The sequence below is a fragment of the Aulostomus chinensis genome, chromosome 3 (assembly GCF_037954235.1).
Source record: "Aulostomus chinensis isolate RoL2024-O1b breed Wild chromosome 3, RoL_Achi_v1.0, whole genome shotgun sequence".
Taxonomy (NCBI): Eukaryota; Metazoa; Chordata; class Actinopteri; order Syngnathiformes; family Aulostomidae; genus Aulostomus; species Aulostomus chinensis.
In genome coordinates, this window is record NC_141322.1 from 24,342,074 (window position 1) to 24,362,284 (window position 20,211).

Here is a 20,211-nt window from a genome sequence, read left to right on the forward strand (position 1 = left end):
ACAGACAGGGTTGGAGTGAATCAAGGGCTGGCAGGCCCGTAAAGCTTTCATTCCTTCGGATCCTGCAGAGATCCCTTCCTGTATCTGTGCTGTAACATGATTATAGTCCACTTAGTTTAAACGACCATTTTCTTAGTACAAAGAGCCAGGGACTGATTATTTTTACCTTTCCCCTCAGTTTAGATATTGTTTGTTATTCTAACAAGGCTGCCCTCTGTGACTCCCTCTGACTGTGCAGCGGCAGCACAGACTTCATTTTGCTCTTTGACATTCCGGATAATTGTTTTCTACTTATCCTGTTTTGCTCATCGAGATCTAGTTCACAGGTGTGAAAATAACCTATTCAAAGACACCACCACATCAAACATGATGTGATTAGGAGAGCATATAAAATCATTTTTCTAAAGCAATAAAGAAAGTTAATTTCATTTTCATCGGAGAACACAATGATTGTTCCTCCTGCAAGCTAATGGCGCTATCAGACAGAAATCATTGTGCTGGACGTAACAGTTCCATCAGAGGTTGATTTGCAATGTGTGAAAGGGAATTGGAACTTATAATTGAATAATTTTGCATGGAATTGCTTTCGTACTGTGACTTGTTTAATGCTCCAAGTGCTAAAGATACTAACACTACAGCGACTTTGCATAACATACAGCATAATATATTAAATGTATAAAATCTTGAAAGTGATTCTCATTGTCGTTTTTCAGTTCAGATAACAGGATCTAGACTGGCACAGAAGATCTGATGATTCAGATTCAATAATCATTTTTGTAAGGGGCTCAAAGGCAGTTTAAACCGCTTGTATTTGCTTGTGCGGGGGGATAATCACGTCCAACAAGCCCAAATAACCAAACAATTTCCTATTGAAAATAATATCAGTCATGATGATTAAGTGTAAATGTGTTGCACCAGTTGTACAATGATGCTAAAATAGGTTCTCAAAACTAGGAGCAACACTGGTAAATAGACAATGTTTATTGCTGCTGTTGTAATTCTGGAGGTGTCGGCAGACGTGTACTGTGTTATAATGACGTGAATGTACGTCTGCTCTCTGTGGAAAACCAAAACAGTTCTTAAATGTATAGTTTAGTGTTTCATCTCCAGAAGCCAAAAGCCAAAACTACCACAGATTTAGAAATACTCAACGTAATGTGTGTCACATATTCATCCTCGACCTGAGTCGCAGCCGCCATGAATCTCAGCCACTTGAAGCTCTCTTAAGATATGTTTTGTTTCCTCATAAATGGCTGGTGTCAACTAGTGTCAGACAGAGACAGGGAAGACCTCTGGAGGGGTGTGCATGTGTGTGTTTATACAATTGTGTTTCAAGCTGTGGCCTCTGGCTGTGGCCCACAGTGTTAATCACAATCCAACCAGAGAACCACAGGCTCTATCACCATGACTGCTGCTTCAACTCTCTGGTGTGACTCTCTCATGACTGCAATACTGTCCTCATTCTCTGGTTTTCTTTTCCTTCCATCGCTCCACATCTTTAGCACTTTTTCTCTACTCCCACTTAAACATAATATTCACCTACTTGCTCCTTTTTTTTTCCCTTTAGCTAAGGGCAACACCGCATCTTTCTCCTGCTCCATATAACCTCAAACCTTCAACTTTCATCTCACCTGAGTCTCCCCTTTAGGTTTCTGGAGCTCTGAATCAGCCAGTCTTATCATCTCTCTGGCGAAGTGCAAAAACACTAAACTCGGCTCTCACATGTGGCATCTGTGTGGTCTTTTGATCGCTAGTACGTCAGCTTTTTGGCAGGGTTGGTAAAGTGGGTAGATTGATGATTTTTCATCTGTGTAAATTATGTTTTTAAGGTGATTGGCCTAGAGAGAAAACACCTCTGAGTCTGGTTCTGGCTCACCCGTAACAGTTTGAGAAAGCTGGGAAACCAGCAGGGCTGAGCAGGACCTGTCGCTTTGTCAGTTTAACTGAAAACTTTGTGTCAGACCCAAAGTAAACACAGACAGTCCCCTGGAAACAAAAGGACACAGTTTTGATCAATCACAATCATCCATTTGTTAGCCTTTACATTATTAACAAGATAAGTAGGGTGAAACCTTCTTGTATACAATTCATTAAAAGAAAATTAAATATTGTGCCAAGTTAATCACTGGGGTTCAACTATGTGAGCAGTATGCAGCATTATGTTTCGACAAGTGCTCCGTTCAAATCACATTTATGAAATAAGTGTGATGTACAAAATTTCTCACAGTGTGGAGTGATTCTAGAGAATGCAGAGAGTTTTAACCTTTACATGATTTAATTCTGGCCATCGAGCCACGATGGGAAAATGGATTGATGTGTAACTTTAGAATGGATACTTTGATGAATCTTTGTCAGGAGATATTCAATTATGTGACGATCGGACAAAGGGATGAAGTTCCTCTAAACAGTCTGAAATAAGGAAGTTAAATCTTAGACTGCCATAGAGGCTGTTATGTATGTTTACGACCAAATCTTGTCATTACATTTGAGATTGAATATGCACAGTGAGTGTGAGTGGCTAGGTTACTAAAAATGAATCAACACACTCTCAGCACCTGGAGTGTGAGGCATGTGCACATAGATCAAGTAATGTAAAATTCAGGCTTTACATAATGGATGTATCCACCTAGAAAGCTGAGCCCTGCAGCAGGTCAGTGTCCAAGGACCAGCGGTTCTTTCAGGACTGCTGGTTCTTCAGTAAGTGTGAAGGATCACTGTCAAGTCCAACTGCCTTTACATTAACCAGACAATCATTTGTTTTACTTCTGGTTTCATATTTCTTTTGCTGACAACAACTACTTTGTGTCACATTTGGCTCTCAGTCTGGATGAGGGGGCATGTCCTGGGGGGGGGGGGGTGTGACATCATTGGTGTGGTTAACATTATGTGCCTTTGCAATTTATTGCTGCCTACATGATCACAAAAATGTGAACAAGCAGGGTTCTTGCAGCCTCACTGCTTTGTGTGTTAGTAACCAACTCGCTGGCTGACTTACTCAATGGCTGTTGAGCTCTCAGTGTTGTGATACCACTGTTGTGTCTTCCTCGCCTTGTGACACAGTGGAATCGCAGCAGCTAGGTGTGTGCACACTCACACTCGCGCACACACACTTGGTTTCGAGCTGGAGGCAAGCTGAGACGAAAAGTGTGACTTACACTCGCTTTGACAAGGCCTAATTATAAGTGTCTCTAATGAACTGTAATTACTGACATCCACCAGAGCATCAGGGTCAATAAGCCGAGGACTTGCAGTCATTAGCCTGTTGTGCTACGCTGTGTCTCTGTCTTCTCCACTGACTGACTGGAAAGCTCTGTTTTCTGTCCCTGTTGTGATGCTTCAATCTGTGTGTCTAATTGTTTTCTCATTTTTTTCCTCCCCACTGCAGTTTGATGGTGAAAACATGTACATGAATGAAAACAACCATGAGTTCCTCCCACCTAACCAGGTGAGTTTCAGTGGGCTCCAACAGAAGTCCTGCTGCTCTCCTTTCCTCTCACTTCATTTATTCTTGGCGATTACAGGCTGAGACGCTATGAACCCATTCTCCTTCCTCCATTGTCCACATTTCATAGAATGTGTGGCAAATTGCTAATGGGATGATATCTCTCTGTAGGGGGGAATTTATGAACATACTATGGTTTTACAGTGTGTTGTTAAAGCGGAGCAGAAACATTTGGTTGCAACAGCAGTGCGTGTGTGCACTGTAGACTCTCTGGATTTTTTTTTTTTTTTTGGACATTTGCGATCACTGCCTGAAGGTGTTGTGACATCTACTTCTGGTTCCAGGTCAATTCCAAAATCAAATCAACTGTTCAATCATCTAACCAAATACCACTGACATCCATCTACAACTTTTTGACTCATCCTTCGAACAGACAAACTGACGATCATTACACAGGACCTTCTGGCAGGTTTAATACTGTTTTTAGTCCCAAATCTGTCTGCTACTGTTACTGCTGCAGTTAAAATACAGCCAAGCCTTAGCAGCTTCCTTTAAAGAAAAAAAAAAAGGGTTCCTTCTTTCCTGCAAATCAGTATTAAATGTTCCTCTCAAACATGGGTGAGGGAAGCAGAGCAACTACCTAAAAATATCTATCACAAGGACTCCGACCTTCTGAGAGAGTGTCAACCATCAAACTAATTCTGCCATCATAAAAATGACATTCACTACATTCAAATTACAGTTATCCTCTATGCACACATTTTCATTTTAATTCAAGCAGAAAACTCAGCTTCACTCAGAGTGAGTTTTGGCCTCATTGTGAAGGATTTATTAACTTCGAATGGAGGGGGAGTCCGTGCTCTCCTACAGTACCAGGCAACCACGCCAGATACACTGTAGCACAGCTGGTCTTGAACAACTGGGAGACCATATGGTTGTGTTTGGACAGGCGGATTTGTGGAGTTTGGGAATAAGCCCATCTGACATACACAGGGGAGTGGGGAATTTGTCCCTGTCAATTGCAATTATCAGAACCGACCCATAGGCCACAGTAGCTCTGAGTTTCTGTTTCATTTGCTGTTTAGCTTAATTTCTTAATGCTCCGGTTTGTTAAAGTATGGCTCCAAGCCTAGAATGAGACGCAGAGCTGCTCATATTGCTTTTTCTACATGATTTGTTAAGTTGATTTAGAGAATTCTGACAATAAATATGTGGACCTGTGTCACAAAGGGATTTTTTTTTCCAAGCATAGTGCTGTTATCTGGCAGATTTGTCATTTAAATACTTGGCTGTCAAAGAAATATTTAGACATTGCTTTTATCACCCATTTGAATTCAGCACGTGTACTTTTACTGCAATTGTGATTGACTGATTACAAGTTGTGCTGATGTGCACAATGTTTTTTTTGCTGAATTACTGACGGACAGATAAAACACTGCAAATGTAGCATAGAAGATAGACAGAGAGCGAGAGAAAGAGAGAGAGAGGTGGGGATCAAAGACGCAAGAAAGAAGGAGACAGAGATAGGGAAATGGCATGAAACACTGTGATGGGATGAGAGACGATTTTGCTTTGCTCTCTGTTATACTTTGTTTACTCAAAATCCCCTCATATTTGACATGCGCCTTGCTCCATTCTCCGCTTCACCAAGTTTAGCCTGACAGCTGGAGTCAGAACGGGTCTTATTGGTGGACACATACTTCTGCAACAAAACACAGAGATGAAAAAAATGTAGAGGAAATCACTGAGCTGCACCTCTTTAGCTGCACCCAAATCCCATATTACACCCAAACTTTTTTTTTTTTTTATTTTGAATATACAGTGGCGGAGAATACTCAAAAGAACACACAAGACTAAGTAAAACTCATAAGTGCCAATAAAATTCAAAAACTGTAGTGGATATTCATGATTTCTGGCTACACATATTCGAAAAATGTTCAATTTTGGGTAAAAAGATGCACTTAATATAATTTTTTTACCCAGTCATCCCATCACAGTTGGGGAGGGGCGGGGCTAATGCCATCACACGAGCCAGTGGTTTAATCATCTACTCTACCTATGTGGTTCAGTTTATATTTCATCCAGAACGAGTCCAGTACTTGCAGCGACTTGTACTTCCATGGATATTACACATATCGCAGCAACCAAAAACTGCAATACTAAACCAAAAGCTGAACCAACCTGTGGGCTCACTGAACCATTGCTCTGCTAGCCCTTAAAGTGTTAGTTTAAAACTGCACGGGTGGGGAGATGTTTCGAGAAAAGCTTGCTGTCCCCCTGCTTTTAAACATTACTTTAAGCTATTTTAGCTAATTGGCAGTTAGTTTCTCAGTTCTTCCCAAAATCTAAAACGATTTTATACTGATTTGAATAGTGACTGTCACATGCCGTCAGCCATTACACGGGGGAAGCAATGTGAGTTTAATGTACTGGTGGCTGTTCCACTTGTTCGGTTTTTGATTGATAAGTTATCGTGTAAAATGTGTTTAAAAGAACCCTGTGAATGTGTTCATGCTTGAGTTGTGCTGAGGAAACTGGACTTGCAGTGAAAGTTAGAGAGAGGTAAGAGAGCTGCAGGATATCATTATTCACCACTTTAATTCTCGAAGAAACGTGGAGTACAGTATATACAGGAGCTGTATTCTTAACATTCCAGCTTCAACAAAAACAAATCATTGTGCCTAAAGCTCACTTTTCTCTGCTTGCTGCTTTGTTATCTTTCTTCTCTATATTCCGACTCCCCCTCTTTTGCTCTTTTCTCCATTACACCCCAATGCATTTAAATGCATTTGGGTCAGCGGCTCTGCCTACAAACTATGTGGAAGTGTGTATCAGTAGCCCATTTTACGCAGCTTGTTCAAGGTGGGAATGCTGCAGCGTAATTTCATCTTAATCGTCTTTGTATAAATCACAGGAAGATGTATTAAGGGGTGGCTCTGTTGTTCCACCGGTAAGCTGGAATCATAGGTATTCACACTGTAGAATCAATGTCAGGTTAAAAGGGAGAACGGGCTGGAGCCTCTCTGACCAAAGTTGTAACAGTTACAAAAAAAATGTGAAAGATAATGGATAATTCTTAAAAAAAAAAAAAAAAAAAAAAAAGCATCATCAAGGGAACATCAAGAGGAAACCAGCAGCACAAGATGTAGGTTGGGTCAGACTGATTCAGAGAATAACTGCAGTTTCATGCAGCTTCACATGACATCAGTGAAGACTCACAGTGTGCCGGGAGTAGAGCAGCGTGTTACCTGTGTCAAAGACAAGTTCAGAAAATGAACCCTTCCAATATATCAGCCTGAATCTTATTTGTTTTTGTACAGCTAAGTGTTGCCAGGAGAATTAGACCTTTTAGTCGCCCTGCTTCAGCACCGCTGACAATGCCAATAAAAAGATGTTTGCTCACCACATGAAATGTGTCAAATTGTGACGCAAGCAAGCCTTTTTATTGTTTAAAAGCAGAGAACGTGTTTACTATGAAAGCTATGGACTGTGTGATGAAGAGAGGGGAAGAGAAGGTGGATCAGTAATTCTCAGCTCTAGCATGCAATGATTGTGTCAGAAAAAGAGATGTTTGACCTGACCTGCCCGAATGCCTGAGGTTTCCTTGAAAGCTGATCCGACCAGGGTGAACTGTGCATCACTACTCACCTCAGAACAATTCTGTGAACTCCTTTAAAGACGTCTTGATGAATTTGCTTAAGATCGCATGTAGACGCCGACTCTGTTGTGGTGCAAACCTCTGAATCTGTAACATCAGCTTGTTTGTTTCAGTGTAAGAATCACAAAGCTACTGTAATGATGAGTCTTCCTGTGAGTCCATGTAATTTCTATATTTAATCCTGCTTACAAATCCATTTTAAGATGCATTCACATAGAGACGAGTCTGGCTAAGTAACCAAAGCGAATACTTTGATGCTTGGATGGGTTTGCTCTCGTGATGAGTCACAAAGAAACAAGGTCAGTGGCGTTGTCATATTAATGTTCCTATGATCCTTGTTGTCTGACCCTGCTTAGTTTTCCTCCAGTCTCTCCCCCCCCTCGGCAGAGTGACAAAGTGTTAGTGATTCAATGACAAGGTCAGGGACCCTGGTCTTGGCATCAACAAGCTCTTTGTCTGCCCCTGTGGCAACTGACCATTGTCCTGGCATCAGTGCAGAAAAGAGCACCCAACAAGGGGATTCTGGAGTTGTTACCCAGGTTGGATCAGACCCTCGAGCAGGCAGAAAAGAGACACTGTAGAATAAAATCTTCTCAGTGGACATGAGAATAGCATCTGCAATGTAGAGAGCCTCTTTTTTCTATTAGAAAGGTCTCGGTAGACCCAGCTGAAGCAGGATTTCTCTTGCTAATACTAAACAGGACAGAACGAAGAGATGTGATCAAAGATAAAGCACTGTAGAGATGCCTTCTCATAGCTTTGCAGCAAAGGGAAAGAAACTCCATCAGCACTTTACCTTGACAATGCTTTGCTTTGATGTCTTCCTCCCTGACTTATGAATTCATTTAACAGAACTGCTGTTTGAGAGAACTATGTCATAGGAAAAAAAAAAAGAAGCAAAATGGAAGGGAGGAGGGTAAGAGAGATGGAGAAACTGCACCAGGGAATAATTCAGCTAATGGAGTGACTGTTTGGATATTCAGCAGAAGTAGGAACGGAGATTATGATCTTGCAATTAGTGTAACAAGGTTTTATTGATTGGCTGCCGCTGTAGCGTCTTTGCTGCCAAAACGCTGCATGTGGTTTTAACATGCACAGTGTGTGTGTGTGTGTGTAGCGCAGCCAGTCGCAGTAGTCCTACTGCGAGTGCACCATCCAGCTCTGCGTTACCATCGAGCTGTGGCCATTTCCTGCAGCATCAAAGCTGAAATATTGTGGACTGTTGAGTTGAAAGGTGTGTTGTTGGCACCATTTGCATTTCCTTTTATAAGTCCATGCATTGTCCCCCTCCCTCTATGAGTAAAATGTAGACATATAAAAGGCAACATCTGGCTATGAATGATTTGCTTCATATGTTGTGAGTTCAAATTATGTTTTAACTGCAACTTTGATGCCATTTCTCATCTTAGTTGTTATGTTTTAAGTAATTGCTGGCGCGGATTATACCATTCCCTTGGGTGTTGTAGTTGTAATTAGGGAAGTGTTTGTGTGCCAACAGCAGATCTGTGAGCCACATGGAGAAGCAGAGGCAGATCATTGATTTATAGAAAGTTTTTTTTCCTCTTCCGCTGCAAACAGATGTGCTTGTGATAACATTTATGAAACATGTCGACAGACTGAACTCACTAATGTTATTCTCTATTTTTCCTAGATGTCTTTAATAATAGATCCACAGGTGTAAAAACTCTTGTTAACAGTTTTGGACAGATCTCAGATAGAGTTTTTGTAGAAACTGAGCACTGAAAATAATAAAGTCCTCCACTTACAGCTCCCCTGTGTCTCTCATTTTCTCCCATGTGTTTCTGATGAACCATTGTAGAACATGATCCCATAGTCTTTTATGTCCAACCTTTGACAAATCTATCATATTGTTGCTCTATGCTCTGAATTAAAGGCCCATTCCACCTTTCCAGTTTAGATGAGTAATACTCTCGTTGGCAGCAGCCCAGAGAACAGCCAGCCCGTCTGGAACCTCAGCAGAGCCTGATTGGTCAGATTCACTCGTGTGTGACTGACAGGAAGCCTGCTGATTGGGGGAGACGGTATCTTCGGATCTGTGCACTGATTAAAGCCTTGCGGCGGCATTTTGTAAACTCCCGCCGTTCGGGTCCTAGCACTAGCGCCCCGGCCCTGCTGGTCTGAATTATAGCTCGGTCGCATTAGTCTGATTTACAGCTTCCTCCCACTGTTTAGATTGAAGCAGGAGACCAGAGTGGCAGCCCCCCCCCCCCGTACACTTCCAGCTTCCCCCTCCCTTCACCGTCTCTTCCTATTGAGTCCCCCTTTACCTGCCTTACCTTCCTGTCCTCACCTCAATCTTCCCAAACCCTTGTCTGCCCTCCTTTTTTTGCAACCTCACCTGACACATCCACCTGGCTTCCCGTCAGTTCATGTGCCTGTCACATGCTCATCTTCTTCTACCTCACCTCCACCTCCCACCCTTCTTTTATTTCTTCCCTCCTTCCCTTCATCCTCCCACCTCCTCTTTACTTTATCCCCTTTATTCTCAAATGTCCCTCTGACCTGACAACATCCTTCACCTTTCCCACGTTGCACTTCTCTCACCTGCCCCTCCCCCTCTCTTTCTCTCTCTCTCTTTCTCTCTCCCTCACTACATCTTTTGTGAAAATGAAAACAAAGCACAGCCTGCCAAAATATTTCTATAGTCGTTCGCTGACGAAGCAGGGAGTGGAGACAAAGCAAAAAGATGTGCAGGCATATTTGTTGCGGCGGCCGCGAGATGGAAAGCTCTCTCCCCGTGGCCTTTTTACAGTCATTTAGACCCCCCCCTCCCTCCTCCCCACCTACCTCATCCCCCTCAGTCCCACTTGTTCATATAAAAGCTCTGTTTGAAATACTCAACTGACATGGCACTGCGAATGAATGCACAGCTGTATATTTGTGTAAGGCCCTCACTTTGCCAAGCTGTCCATCACCTCGTTGCCCCGGGGTGATTAGATGAAACTAATAGCAACCTTAATGTGTTTGTGTAGGCCTTTCACCCAACTGGATGGCATGATGAGAGACCAAACACTCACTCGTGTGCTCCATCGCATGCCAGAATGAGACATGGAATGTTCATTTTTCATAATCACAGAGATTTTCTGTCTGTTTTAAAAATAAAGCTTGCAAAATTTTTACTGATTTTCCCTCATGGCTAAGAAGGGGCAAAAAAAAAAACACTGGTTAATAGAGAGGAAAATGTTCCACTGAATCCTGATTCATTAGTATTAATTATTGATGTAATAACTTTAAGGTATGAAAAAGCCCCGAGCTGACATCGATCCATGTTGACTTATTTCCTCTGCTCATAGAAAATTTAAATAAGGTATATTTTTTTTCTTTTTTTAACTGCATAAGTGGAACACAGAAAAGATATTGATCCAAAACTGGCAGACACATATAATAAAATGTTTATGGGAGGGGGAAAAAAAAATCACAGGAAGTTGTTAGAAAATGGTTTTAATACACATTTCCGTACCTGATCATAATGCAGGAGGTTAAATCATGCTGGTCCCTCACTAGAGGCTGGTCAAGGTAATTTTGGATCTGATTTGTGCCTCCAACTGTGAGGGGGCAAATCAAGTCAATTATCTGCAAATGATCCTGTAGTGTGAAGGGTTTGTAGAATTCATATCCCCGATTGGGTCTGTGCCTCATTGGTCCTGCAGCAGGGAACGTTCAGCAAAAACCAACAGTTGCAGCAAGGTGAACGTGACGTATCACCAACTGGATTTAGCTATCAATAGCCACATTGGAGCCGAGCAATAAACCTCTTTTGGGGTTTAAAATATCGAAATGCAAAACAAACATGCACAAGTGTTGGTGGCTGAAATCACATTGGATGAAGATCCACATTCCCTCGAGTCACTACTGTGATATTGTCTAGTATGTCAAACTTGGTTCTGCTTCATTGTTCCATCACTCTGTGTTCGCACAATGAAAAGTAGACCTATTGAAAAGAAACCATAACATTTGTAGTTTTACTTTGTCCTCACACACATATCAAAAGTGTGCATCAGATATTAGCTACACTCTACCGACTGTACAATACAATAGCTCAATAGCAATGTTTGCAGCTCTCTCACACATCCCTGTACCTGTTCCCTCCCCCCACTCGGCCTGGGTAGTTTTACTGCTGCAAACCGCTTGCTTCACAGTGTACCAACGTGCAATGGCTCCCAGAACATGTTTTTTGGGAGTGAGGGAAAGTTAACTTCATTTCACTTTCCTAAAGTGAAATGAAGTTTCCAAGACTAGATAGAGGTGCTTTTTCCAGGCCAAAAAAAAAATCCCCACGTGGTTGTCACACCGGACTGTTTATTTAACCTGGGCCAGAACCAAGCAGCTAGCCTGAGGCTAAAGGACAGAGCCATTTCTTCATTACTAGGTTGTGTTGAAGAGTCAGAAGCCTGAGCTATCGTAGCATTTTATCAGTGTGCTCACTGCCTTTAGTTTTTGTCAGAAATCAGGAAAAAGGTGTTATAAGTTATGGTCTCCATGTCCTCTGAACTCCTGCACCGGCGAAATGAGGAGATGCTCAGCAGTGATCATCTGCACTTCAGGAGTCCTCGGAATGGTGACCAGTCACACCAGAGTGGGCGTGGCAGGAGGCGTACATGGAGGAGGGCAAAGGGGAGTGGTAAATTAAACAGACCTTTTTTGCGAGATGCAGAAAATACCAGGAAGAGAGGCAGCGAGAGGCCCAACTCCCTGAATATCTACAAAGCTTTCTCTGTGGTCAGTGGTGTCTAGCTGCTCTATGGGAGACCAGAATCAATTACAAAGACCCAAAAAATGGGTATTGAAGCTCCCCTTTAAGCTACGTTGTGGTTTAACTCTGGAATCTCAGCAGTCTGTTGGGAATACTTGTGAGATGCATCGAGGATGACTTTGAGAGAGGAGGTCTAGTGAGCAACAGGGAGGTTCATTGACACTGGAGAGCCGTCTCCTCCAATCCCCTCCACTCCCCACCAGCTGCTTATTAACAATGGCACCAAGAGTACGAGGGTCCAGATGTTAGTCTCCTGCTCCCACCAGCTGTGCCAGCCTCTGATACACAGCCTCATTGACTCTGAACCAGGGAGGGGAGACACTTAAGGACGCACTGACACAACAGGCACATACAACGCAGGCAGCCCATGACAATGAATGTATGTGCAGGGAAAAAAAAAAAAATCAAGGATACCTATGAAATGAAGCATTCAAGGGCTATCTCATTTTCTGTTCAGGCAGAAACAGACACACATTTGTCGCAGATTAAATGACACACTAACTGGAACGCACCATCACCAAGCCACATGCTCTTTACCCCCCCACCACCACCACCCTCCTCCATGTGTAAAGCAGAGTTATTTGTGGGTGACAGGATCCTAACAATTCTCAGAATAGTGCACGTTTGTTTGGATGACTGCACCATCAGCGCTCCCTTTGTTATTTTCAACATTGTCAGAGTTAGTCAGTACAGATCCACCAACCCTTTATTGTGCTGTTTTTTTTTTGTCCATTTACTTTTTCTTATAACAATAATTAGTTTTGTCATTCAGACACAGTAGCACCATTGTTCAGATGCTAATGATTTTGACAGTGAGAGCGGAAAAGTAGATAATTGAAGAGTCATTCAGCATTTGAAAACATTTAACTTTTTTGGCCTTGTCACATCTCTAGGGAGTTTTTAATGTGGTCATAACTCAGCAATAGCGGTGGTTGTGGTTAAGCGGTGCAGAACAGATAGTGGTGTACCCATGAGTAAACATTAAAAAGCCTTTCCCGGGAGAGATGGCTGCTCCGAAGAGACAGAGGGGACTCTGGGAATAATACTGTATGTCTGCCAATGTTACATTGTAATCCCAAATTCACCCTGTCAGGCAATAACTTTGATTATGGTCCTCATTTGAAATGTTGGATTCATTTCTCTCCCTGTTCTTTTCTGCCCCCCTTTGCCTTTCATCCCCCCCCCGTCCCCACCCCCCGTCCCCAGTCAGTCACCCACAGTGGTATCAACATCACAATCCCTCCAGAGGATCTTGGGCACCCATGGTTTGTTTTCTGATCGTGTTAGAGGAGATCACAGTTGAGGTTTCACTGACACTGTGCAGCATCTGCATATCATTACAACCAAATGTCCTGAACTCTTTTTGTGCGCACAATGCAGTATCAGTAGAAGATATGAATACATTTAAATGTATTAAAACACAGCAAAGCAGAAAAGCTGCTATTATTCTTGTTGAAGAGTAATAACTGCCTCTGGATTATAGCTGAACAATCCATTGTATATTAATCAAATTGAGATTAATTGTAATTGAGATAGGGCTGAACAATTAATCATAGTTTTATTGTAATTGCAATGTGGCCTACAGGGCAAAATCCAAATTGCAGGTGCCATATTCACAGTTCCCCCAGCAAAGATCTCACCTTTAGCTTTTTGTGACTAATGACTCAGGTTCATTCTCTCTAATACAGTGAATCATGTTGCAATTGCAATGTCAGTCAAAGTAATTAATTTTTTCCAAATTATTCGCAGCAGCTTAGACTGGGAAACAAAATTGCATTAATACGGCAAACACATAAATGAAAGTGTTGATATTCATCATAATCCAAGTAAAAATTTAAAATAATCTTGATAGTGACATTTTTGTTCGAATATCAGTCTTATTTGTATTCCAGCTGAATCTTCTAAAATAATAATGTGCTTGTTATTGCTGACCGCATTTCTTACATCTCTGATTTTGCTGGCAAGAGGGAGGAAGAGGGAAAGGGTCAGTGACACACTTTCAGTGAATCAAACTGATGTAGAACGAAAAAAATAGGGGAAAAATGAAGGTGAAGAAGGCAGCTAATGTCTGAGCTCTTGCATCTGTTTTCGGAGTAAAAAGTCCTCACGCACGTGTGTGTGTGTGCGGGTGTGTGAGGCAGACAGAAACAGAGGTACATGGGGGGGGGGGTGTGTTTATTATTTGATAAAGCCTCCCTTATAACCTCAGCACATGTTGTGCAATAGCTCTGGCTCTCCTTCAACTCTGCGGTGTGCCACTTCAAATTAGTCGCTTGTGGAGAGGGCCTGCCCCGTCTTTGCAAAATGCATTAGTACGCCACTCAGAGCCTCATACAGCCTAGGGTTAAACACAAATTATATCATTTCTGTCATCCAATCAAATCACACTGACCCCTTGACTTGCAAGATGAGTCAAATGCATAATGAAATATGACATTGCACAAAAGCTCTGATTCTAATCTGCTCTGACACGCGATCAGATGAGGATGACCCCTTGACCTTGACTGACAAGTGAGACGAGCACTGGGAACAGGATACGCGAGGGAGGGGAAGGAAGGAAAACATAAAAGAAAAGCGGGAAATATATGCAATTAGATAGGCTGCTTTTTGTCAATGGTAGGTTAGTTAGTAATCAAGTCAGTATATGGGGTGAATGAGGCCATCTGCTTAGTGGGCCAAAGGACAGTTGGTGCTCATTTAAATGATTCTCACCATTCCCTCCATATTTTACCTCCTATAATACCTGATCAAGATCTAGAACCCAAATGTTGAATAAATATCATTGCAAGGGAGCAACAAGTATTTTGGCACAGGGCAGAATAATTTCATCTCTCAGTAGTGGTCAGTGCTGGAGAGATAGTAGCTGGATTTATTTCTTAGAAAGTGCATGCATCTGGTTTGGAGGTGTGGAGGTGTAGAGAACCCCCCCCCCGACACACACACGCACACACACACACACACACACACACACACACTTCTTCCCTCCCAATTGATTGCTTTCCCTCCCAGCTTCTTCCCTTCCCTCCCATTCATTCACTAGACAGAGTCTGCAGTGGTACAGCATCTGCATCCCCACCAGCCCTTTTATGATTTCCCAACAGTAACACTGTGACAGATAAATAATGCAGCCTGGCTGGTTTAGAGAGTCATGAGATGACAAGGGGCATGGGAATGGGGGGTGGGCGAATGGGGTGGGCAAAGTCCAGGAGACCAGGGACCAGAACTGTTTAGGGACAGGGCCTGGCCAGTCAAGAGAGGAAGATGAGAGTGGAAGTATTGGGTGGCTGTAACTGGATCCCTGGCCCTCTCCCCTCCCTCCCTCCCTCTCTCTCTCTCTCTCTCTCTCTCTCTCTTTCTCTCTCTCTCTCTCTCAATGGGCTGTGTTAGTGAAGCCTTTGTGGTGTCTCGATACCCCCATGACATGATATTGTGGAAGAAGAACAGCAATGGCTTTAATTAAGCCTGAGTTGACTTAGAGAGATGGATAGATAAAGAAGGGGACACAGGCTAAAGAAAGCAAATGCATGGAAAAACAAACTGTTGCCAAAACTGAAAAAGTGATTCAACACTGAAAGAAAAACTGGAGCAAAACATGCAAAAATCTGACTTTTTGGTGGGATTGGTTTAGTTGGCATTCAAGACCCAATGACCCTGCATGGGTGGTTATCAGCTCTGATTCTTGTTGAAATTGATACAAACACAAAATCCAGGTGAAGCTAATAATTTCCCCCTGATCTACCTGTAACCTCTGTCTTTTAGTCATAATTGGCCAGAAATTCAACCCATCTGCATCCAAGCAGCATTCAGCTGAGTTTGAAAACCTCAGATATAAAATACACCATGACTTCCCTCCATACTGTTTGTTGACGCTGTTTTACAGTCTGTTTGTGATGTCAAACACACACCAGAAGGGGGAAAAAAATGCAACTCATTTACTCCCAATGGAGAAGGGGTCATTCAGCCATTATTTAACGCGTTCACCCAAGTTTAAAAAACGCACATATACACAAGCTCTATTTGCCTCCACTGTGTTACATTGAAACACAAGTAACATGAGTAAACAGGAATTCATTCATAAATATACAGTAGAGTCTTCCTTTGGGAGGTTGATGGGAATGAAAATAGTTGATGCTCTCAAGTTCTTTCAAAAGATAAACTCATGTTTACTTTGAAAAAAACAGATGGCGCGGAGTGAAGAGATAACGGGTCCTGACTTTGTCTCTGTGTGCAGAGTTCGCTGTGGTGGAAGGTGTTGGAACGAGCGTGTCAGAGGTGATGGAAGTGCTTGTGCGAGGGGGGAATTTTAAGCATAAATCAATGCAGTGACAAAGCTCTCCAATAGGCAGATAAGTGCACATTAAGGCCGAGGTAGATCTGTCAACGTCTCTCTGAACTGTCGGTCCCGCCCTCTCCCTAAAATAAATGCTGACTTGGGAGGACTCCAAAATTTTTGTGTAGCATCGAGACAGTCGGCCTGAATCTACTCGTGCTATTGTTATGCAACTTGATGCCTTGCTAGATTTTATTTCAGGAAGAAATACAAGGGGGTTGCGTTATAACTACAAGATATTTCTATAATAGCCCCATATTTTTTGGGTGATATTAAACATGTAGATAACACATGCTAAGATCATGTAATGATACAGTAAATGCATGCTGCTTTTCAATATATCATACAGTGGATTATTTTAAAAGAATATACGGCCTAATTTTAATTGGGTTACGTCCTAAATCCGGATTTCCACAGGCGTCATAACTGTAATCTAATAGGAAAAAACAATGTACAGATAATGAGCCATTAGCCACAGTCAATATCATCTCCAGAAGGCCTTGAATACTCAGGCAGTGCTGCAGAGGGAGAGAGAGATTTGTGCCAAAAAAAAAAAAAAAAAAGACAAGCTGGAAGGCTCCCAAATCAATGATATTTTCTCTCTCGGTCCCATACCAACTGTCTATTCATCTGTTTCCTTCAAATGAAAGGTGTGCTGGTATGCAACAATTACAGTGGAGAGATCTATCTCTTAATTAAAATGTTACAGATTGTGTTTCACTTTCTCTGTGGGCTGAGCATACTGTGCATTGGAAATAATGTTCCCCATAGAGTGGATCAGAGGAGAAAATAATCATGTTTCAGGGAGGGAAAAAAAAAATACAGGTTTTAGACTCTGACTACTTAAAGTAAAGTAATGATCAATACTGTACCTCATAAAGGAAAAAGGTATTTCTACATCAGGACACATGCTACAATCCTTCAGATGCATTAGATTTTACTTTTACAGGAGAAAGGAGTGTACATTAACCAGGGCGTACATGTGAGTATAAAAAGTACATGTACAATAGAAGCATATGAATAATTTATCTTGCGCCACTCCAACTGGGAACGTCCTTGGTATTTACATTTTATCATCAAGGGCACCGTATGAGCCTTCACAGCAATCCAACACATGACACGTCCTCCGTCCTCATCTCATGTACAGTGACTGGGAGCAGGAAAATGTTGCTGTATGGATAGATGTATATTTATCCACTGACAAAACAAAAGAGGTTGATGAACACGCTGCGTGATAACTGAGCGTGGCATTTTGTTTTAGGTTACACAATAGTCACCCACATTATAAGCGCATATGATGATGGTGAAGAGAATGCTCAGAGGGACACACACGGGGGACTCACTTCACACAATGGCTCCAATGTTTACAGCAGACAATCTCGTTTCCTTCCAACAATTATGAGGGAAATTGAATCTCAGGAAATGTTCGTTTTCTTGTCCATTAGGCCAAACAATAAAACTATCCCCAAAGGTTTACAAAAACATCTGTCTTCAAAGGACGGTCTAGAAAATTAGTATCAACTGGCTTACAGGGTATGTCAGGACAAAGTAAATCAAATTGAGGCAATGACAGTTTTCTTTTTTCATTTAGTGTCCTTTTAATGTCCAGGCTGTGTGTACATTCCTGTCTGACAATACAACGCTGCACCCACATATTCATTTTGTGGTCAAAAATGAGCATTTTACTGTTTAAGGTATTGCAACTTAATGAAATTCCTCTCATCTGGCTTTGTGCTTACTCTCGAAGATTGGTATTCATTAAAAGGCTTTATATATACATTTTAATCCTGCTGAAAGCTATTGTGGAAAAAGAACATTGTCCTTTAAAAGGCTCAATCCGCCATCCAAATGGAAACAAAGGCAATGACTAAATCTCCAAAATGATGTATTTATGTTGACAGAGTTTGTTGAATTGTTCGTATTAAAACCAGCACACAGTGTCCTTTTAAAGTTGGAGGAAACTATTCTTACTGTCATCTCGGGTATTTATCTGTATGCACTTAAAGCATCTCATCTTACCACCTAATCAAGTAACAGAACTGATGAACTTGCCCTTCATCGCGCTAAACCTACTGCTGATATGGGCAAACAAATACAAATCGGGCCTTTCTTCTCACTTTTACACAAAGAAAAAGGTTGATAGAAACAAGAAAACATTGTGCCGCGTATTCTTTCTCTGTTCCTCCATCTTCCCATGCTCCTTATTTTCTAAAAGTATCTGTTTGAGAGATAAATGACCACTCTGCTGCCGAGGATGACAGCCTACACAAAGATGATATTGAATTGATTTCAGAAACGTTGCAGAACTGACTGTTTGATGTATACTGCTAGACATGAATCATAAAAATTCTATTAAAAACCCCTTGAATGGCTGACACCAGAATATTATTTGTGATGATTAATTTGACGCAGTCATTACAAAGGGAGTCATGTTGGATCGTCTCTGACAAAATTGCTTTTCATTCCCAGTTGATTTTCCCTGCTATTTTTCTTCTCTTCTTGCTCTGTATAGAACTCTGATCTGATTGGACTTGCTGCGTTAGTGCCGTGCACACATACGAAGGCTGCTGTACCAATCACTCTGGAGTTTTTGAAAAATGAGATGTTAAACATTTGACACAATATGACACCTATTCTACCAAAACATTTATAAAGCTTTTTGTAGAATTGCAGGGATTAGAATGTGTTGGTTTACAGTACATGTTGATAATGTATGAAGGCCCTGAAGGGCAGAAAATAACATTTAAGAAAACAAAATGGCATTTCAGAAAACTCAGTGACATGCTGTTGTGTTTTGTGAAAGGCTTTTTCTTTTCTCTTCAAGGTCCCCATACAACTGAATTATACAAAAGTGCAATCTACTATTAATGTAAGAAGAATGAAAATATATACATCTACTTTTTTCCTCTGAAAATGTGGTTAAAATATCCATTATATCTGACTGAACACCTGTCTCTTCGCACTCATCCGTAACTCATATGGGATGATGTTAAAAATCTGACAAAGCTTCAGCTTTGTCAGCGTAAATGTTGAACGTTTCTCACTTCTGATGTCTCTTTCCGTCTGTCAGAGCTACACAGGTCAGACCGGTGGCGGCGGAGGCGGAGGCGGAGGCGGCGGCAATGCCAGTGGAAACGGGGACGAAGACTATGAGATCCCCCCCATCACTCCACCGAACCACCCAGAGCCTCCCCTTCTTCACCTGATGGAGCACGACTCTACAGGCTACCTCTGCCACTCGCTGCCACACAATGGTCTCATCAACCCTTATTCCTACCCAGAGCTGCCCACACTCATGATGTCCAACATGCTGGCACAAGACAGCCAACTCGTCTCCAGCCAAATCCCCTCGGTGAGTAGCACTTCATAGACTCCCCCACCTTTAACTGTTACACCCTAGTCTGGATTTTGATTTCAGTCATGACTGTAAATGTTCCAGATATTTGAAGCAACTAAGAACAACTGAATAGGACAGATGTTTGGATGCAACCCCGCATACCTAAAACATTTGAATTTTTTTAAGGTACTCAAGAACAAACAGATAATAAACACTAAAGCAGTTACATGATTGGAATTTAGATAAACAATAATTATGATGGAGGACCTGATAGATTTAAAGAGAATCATTGATTTTGGGGTATTGCAAAATATCTAAAACAGACGTGCCAACCCTATATGAATATGAAACAACCCTGTAAGGGAGATGTAATTTCCACCTCATGAAGTGGGGGAAGGGATGGAGTAAGAATACTCATTCAGTGGTTGCCATATCAGCTCTGATGCATGGACAAAAGGATTGTGGGTAAATCCATCAGCGTCATCTCTACCTCGACAGCACGCATCGGTCAATCTGTCAAGCCTTCAAACATGAATACGCACTGATTACTCCCCGAGCTCCACACATAACTGCTTCTCTGCAAATTAGCATCTCCAAACTCTAATTGCATTCATGAGCACTGCAGGAAATAGAGCAGGTTTCTATCACAACAAATGATGTACATAAAGCT

General features: G+C 41.9%; 2 protein-coding genes across 5 annotated transcripts in view; one reads left to right on the plus strand and one right to left on the minus strand.

Moving 5' to 3' along the window:
• Positions 1-20,211, minus strand: part of LOC147268353 (suppressor of tumorigenicity 7 protein-like) — a 164,094-nt gene that overhangs the window by 98,460 nt on the left and 45,423 nt on the right. The gene's annotated exons all lie outside the window — the stretch shown is intronic.
• tox2 (TOX high mobility group box family member 2) overlaps positions 1-20,211 on the plus strand; it is a 102,589-nt gene that overhangs the window by 48,821 nt on the left and 33,557 nt on the right. For both annotated transcript variants that reach the window (XM_086199873.1, XM_086199874.1), the window contains exons 3-4: positions 3,386-3,445; positions 19,275-19,556. In XM_086199873.1, the coding sequence (XP_086055999.1) occupies positions 3,386-3,445; positions 19,275-19,556 (342 nt within the window). The remainder of the gene's footprint in view (positions 1-3,385; positions 3,446-19,274; positions 19,557-20,211) is intronic.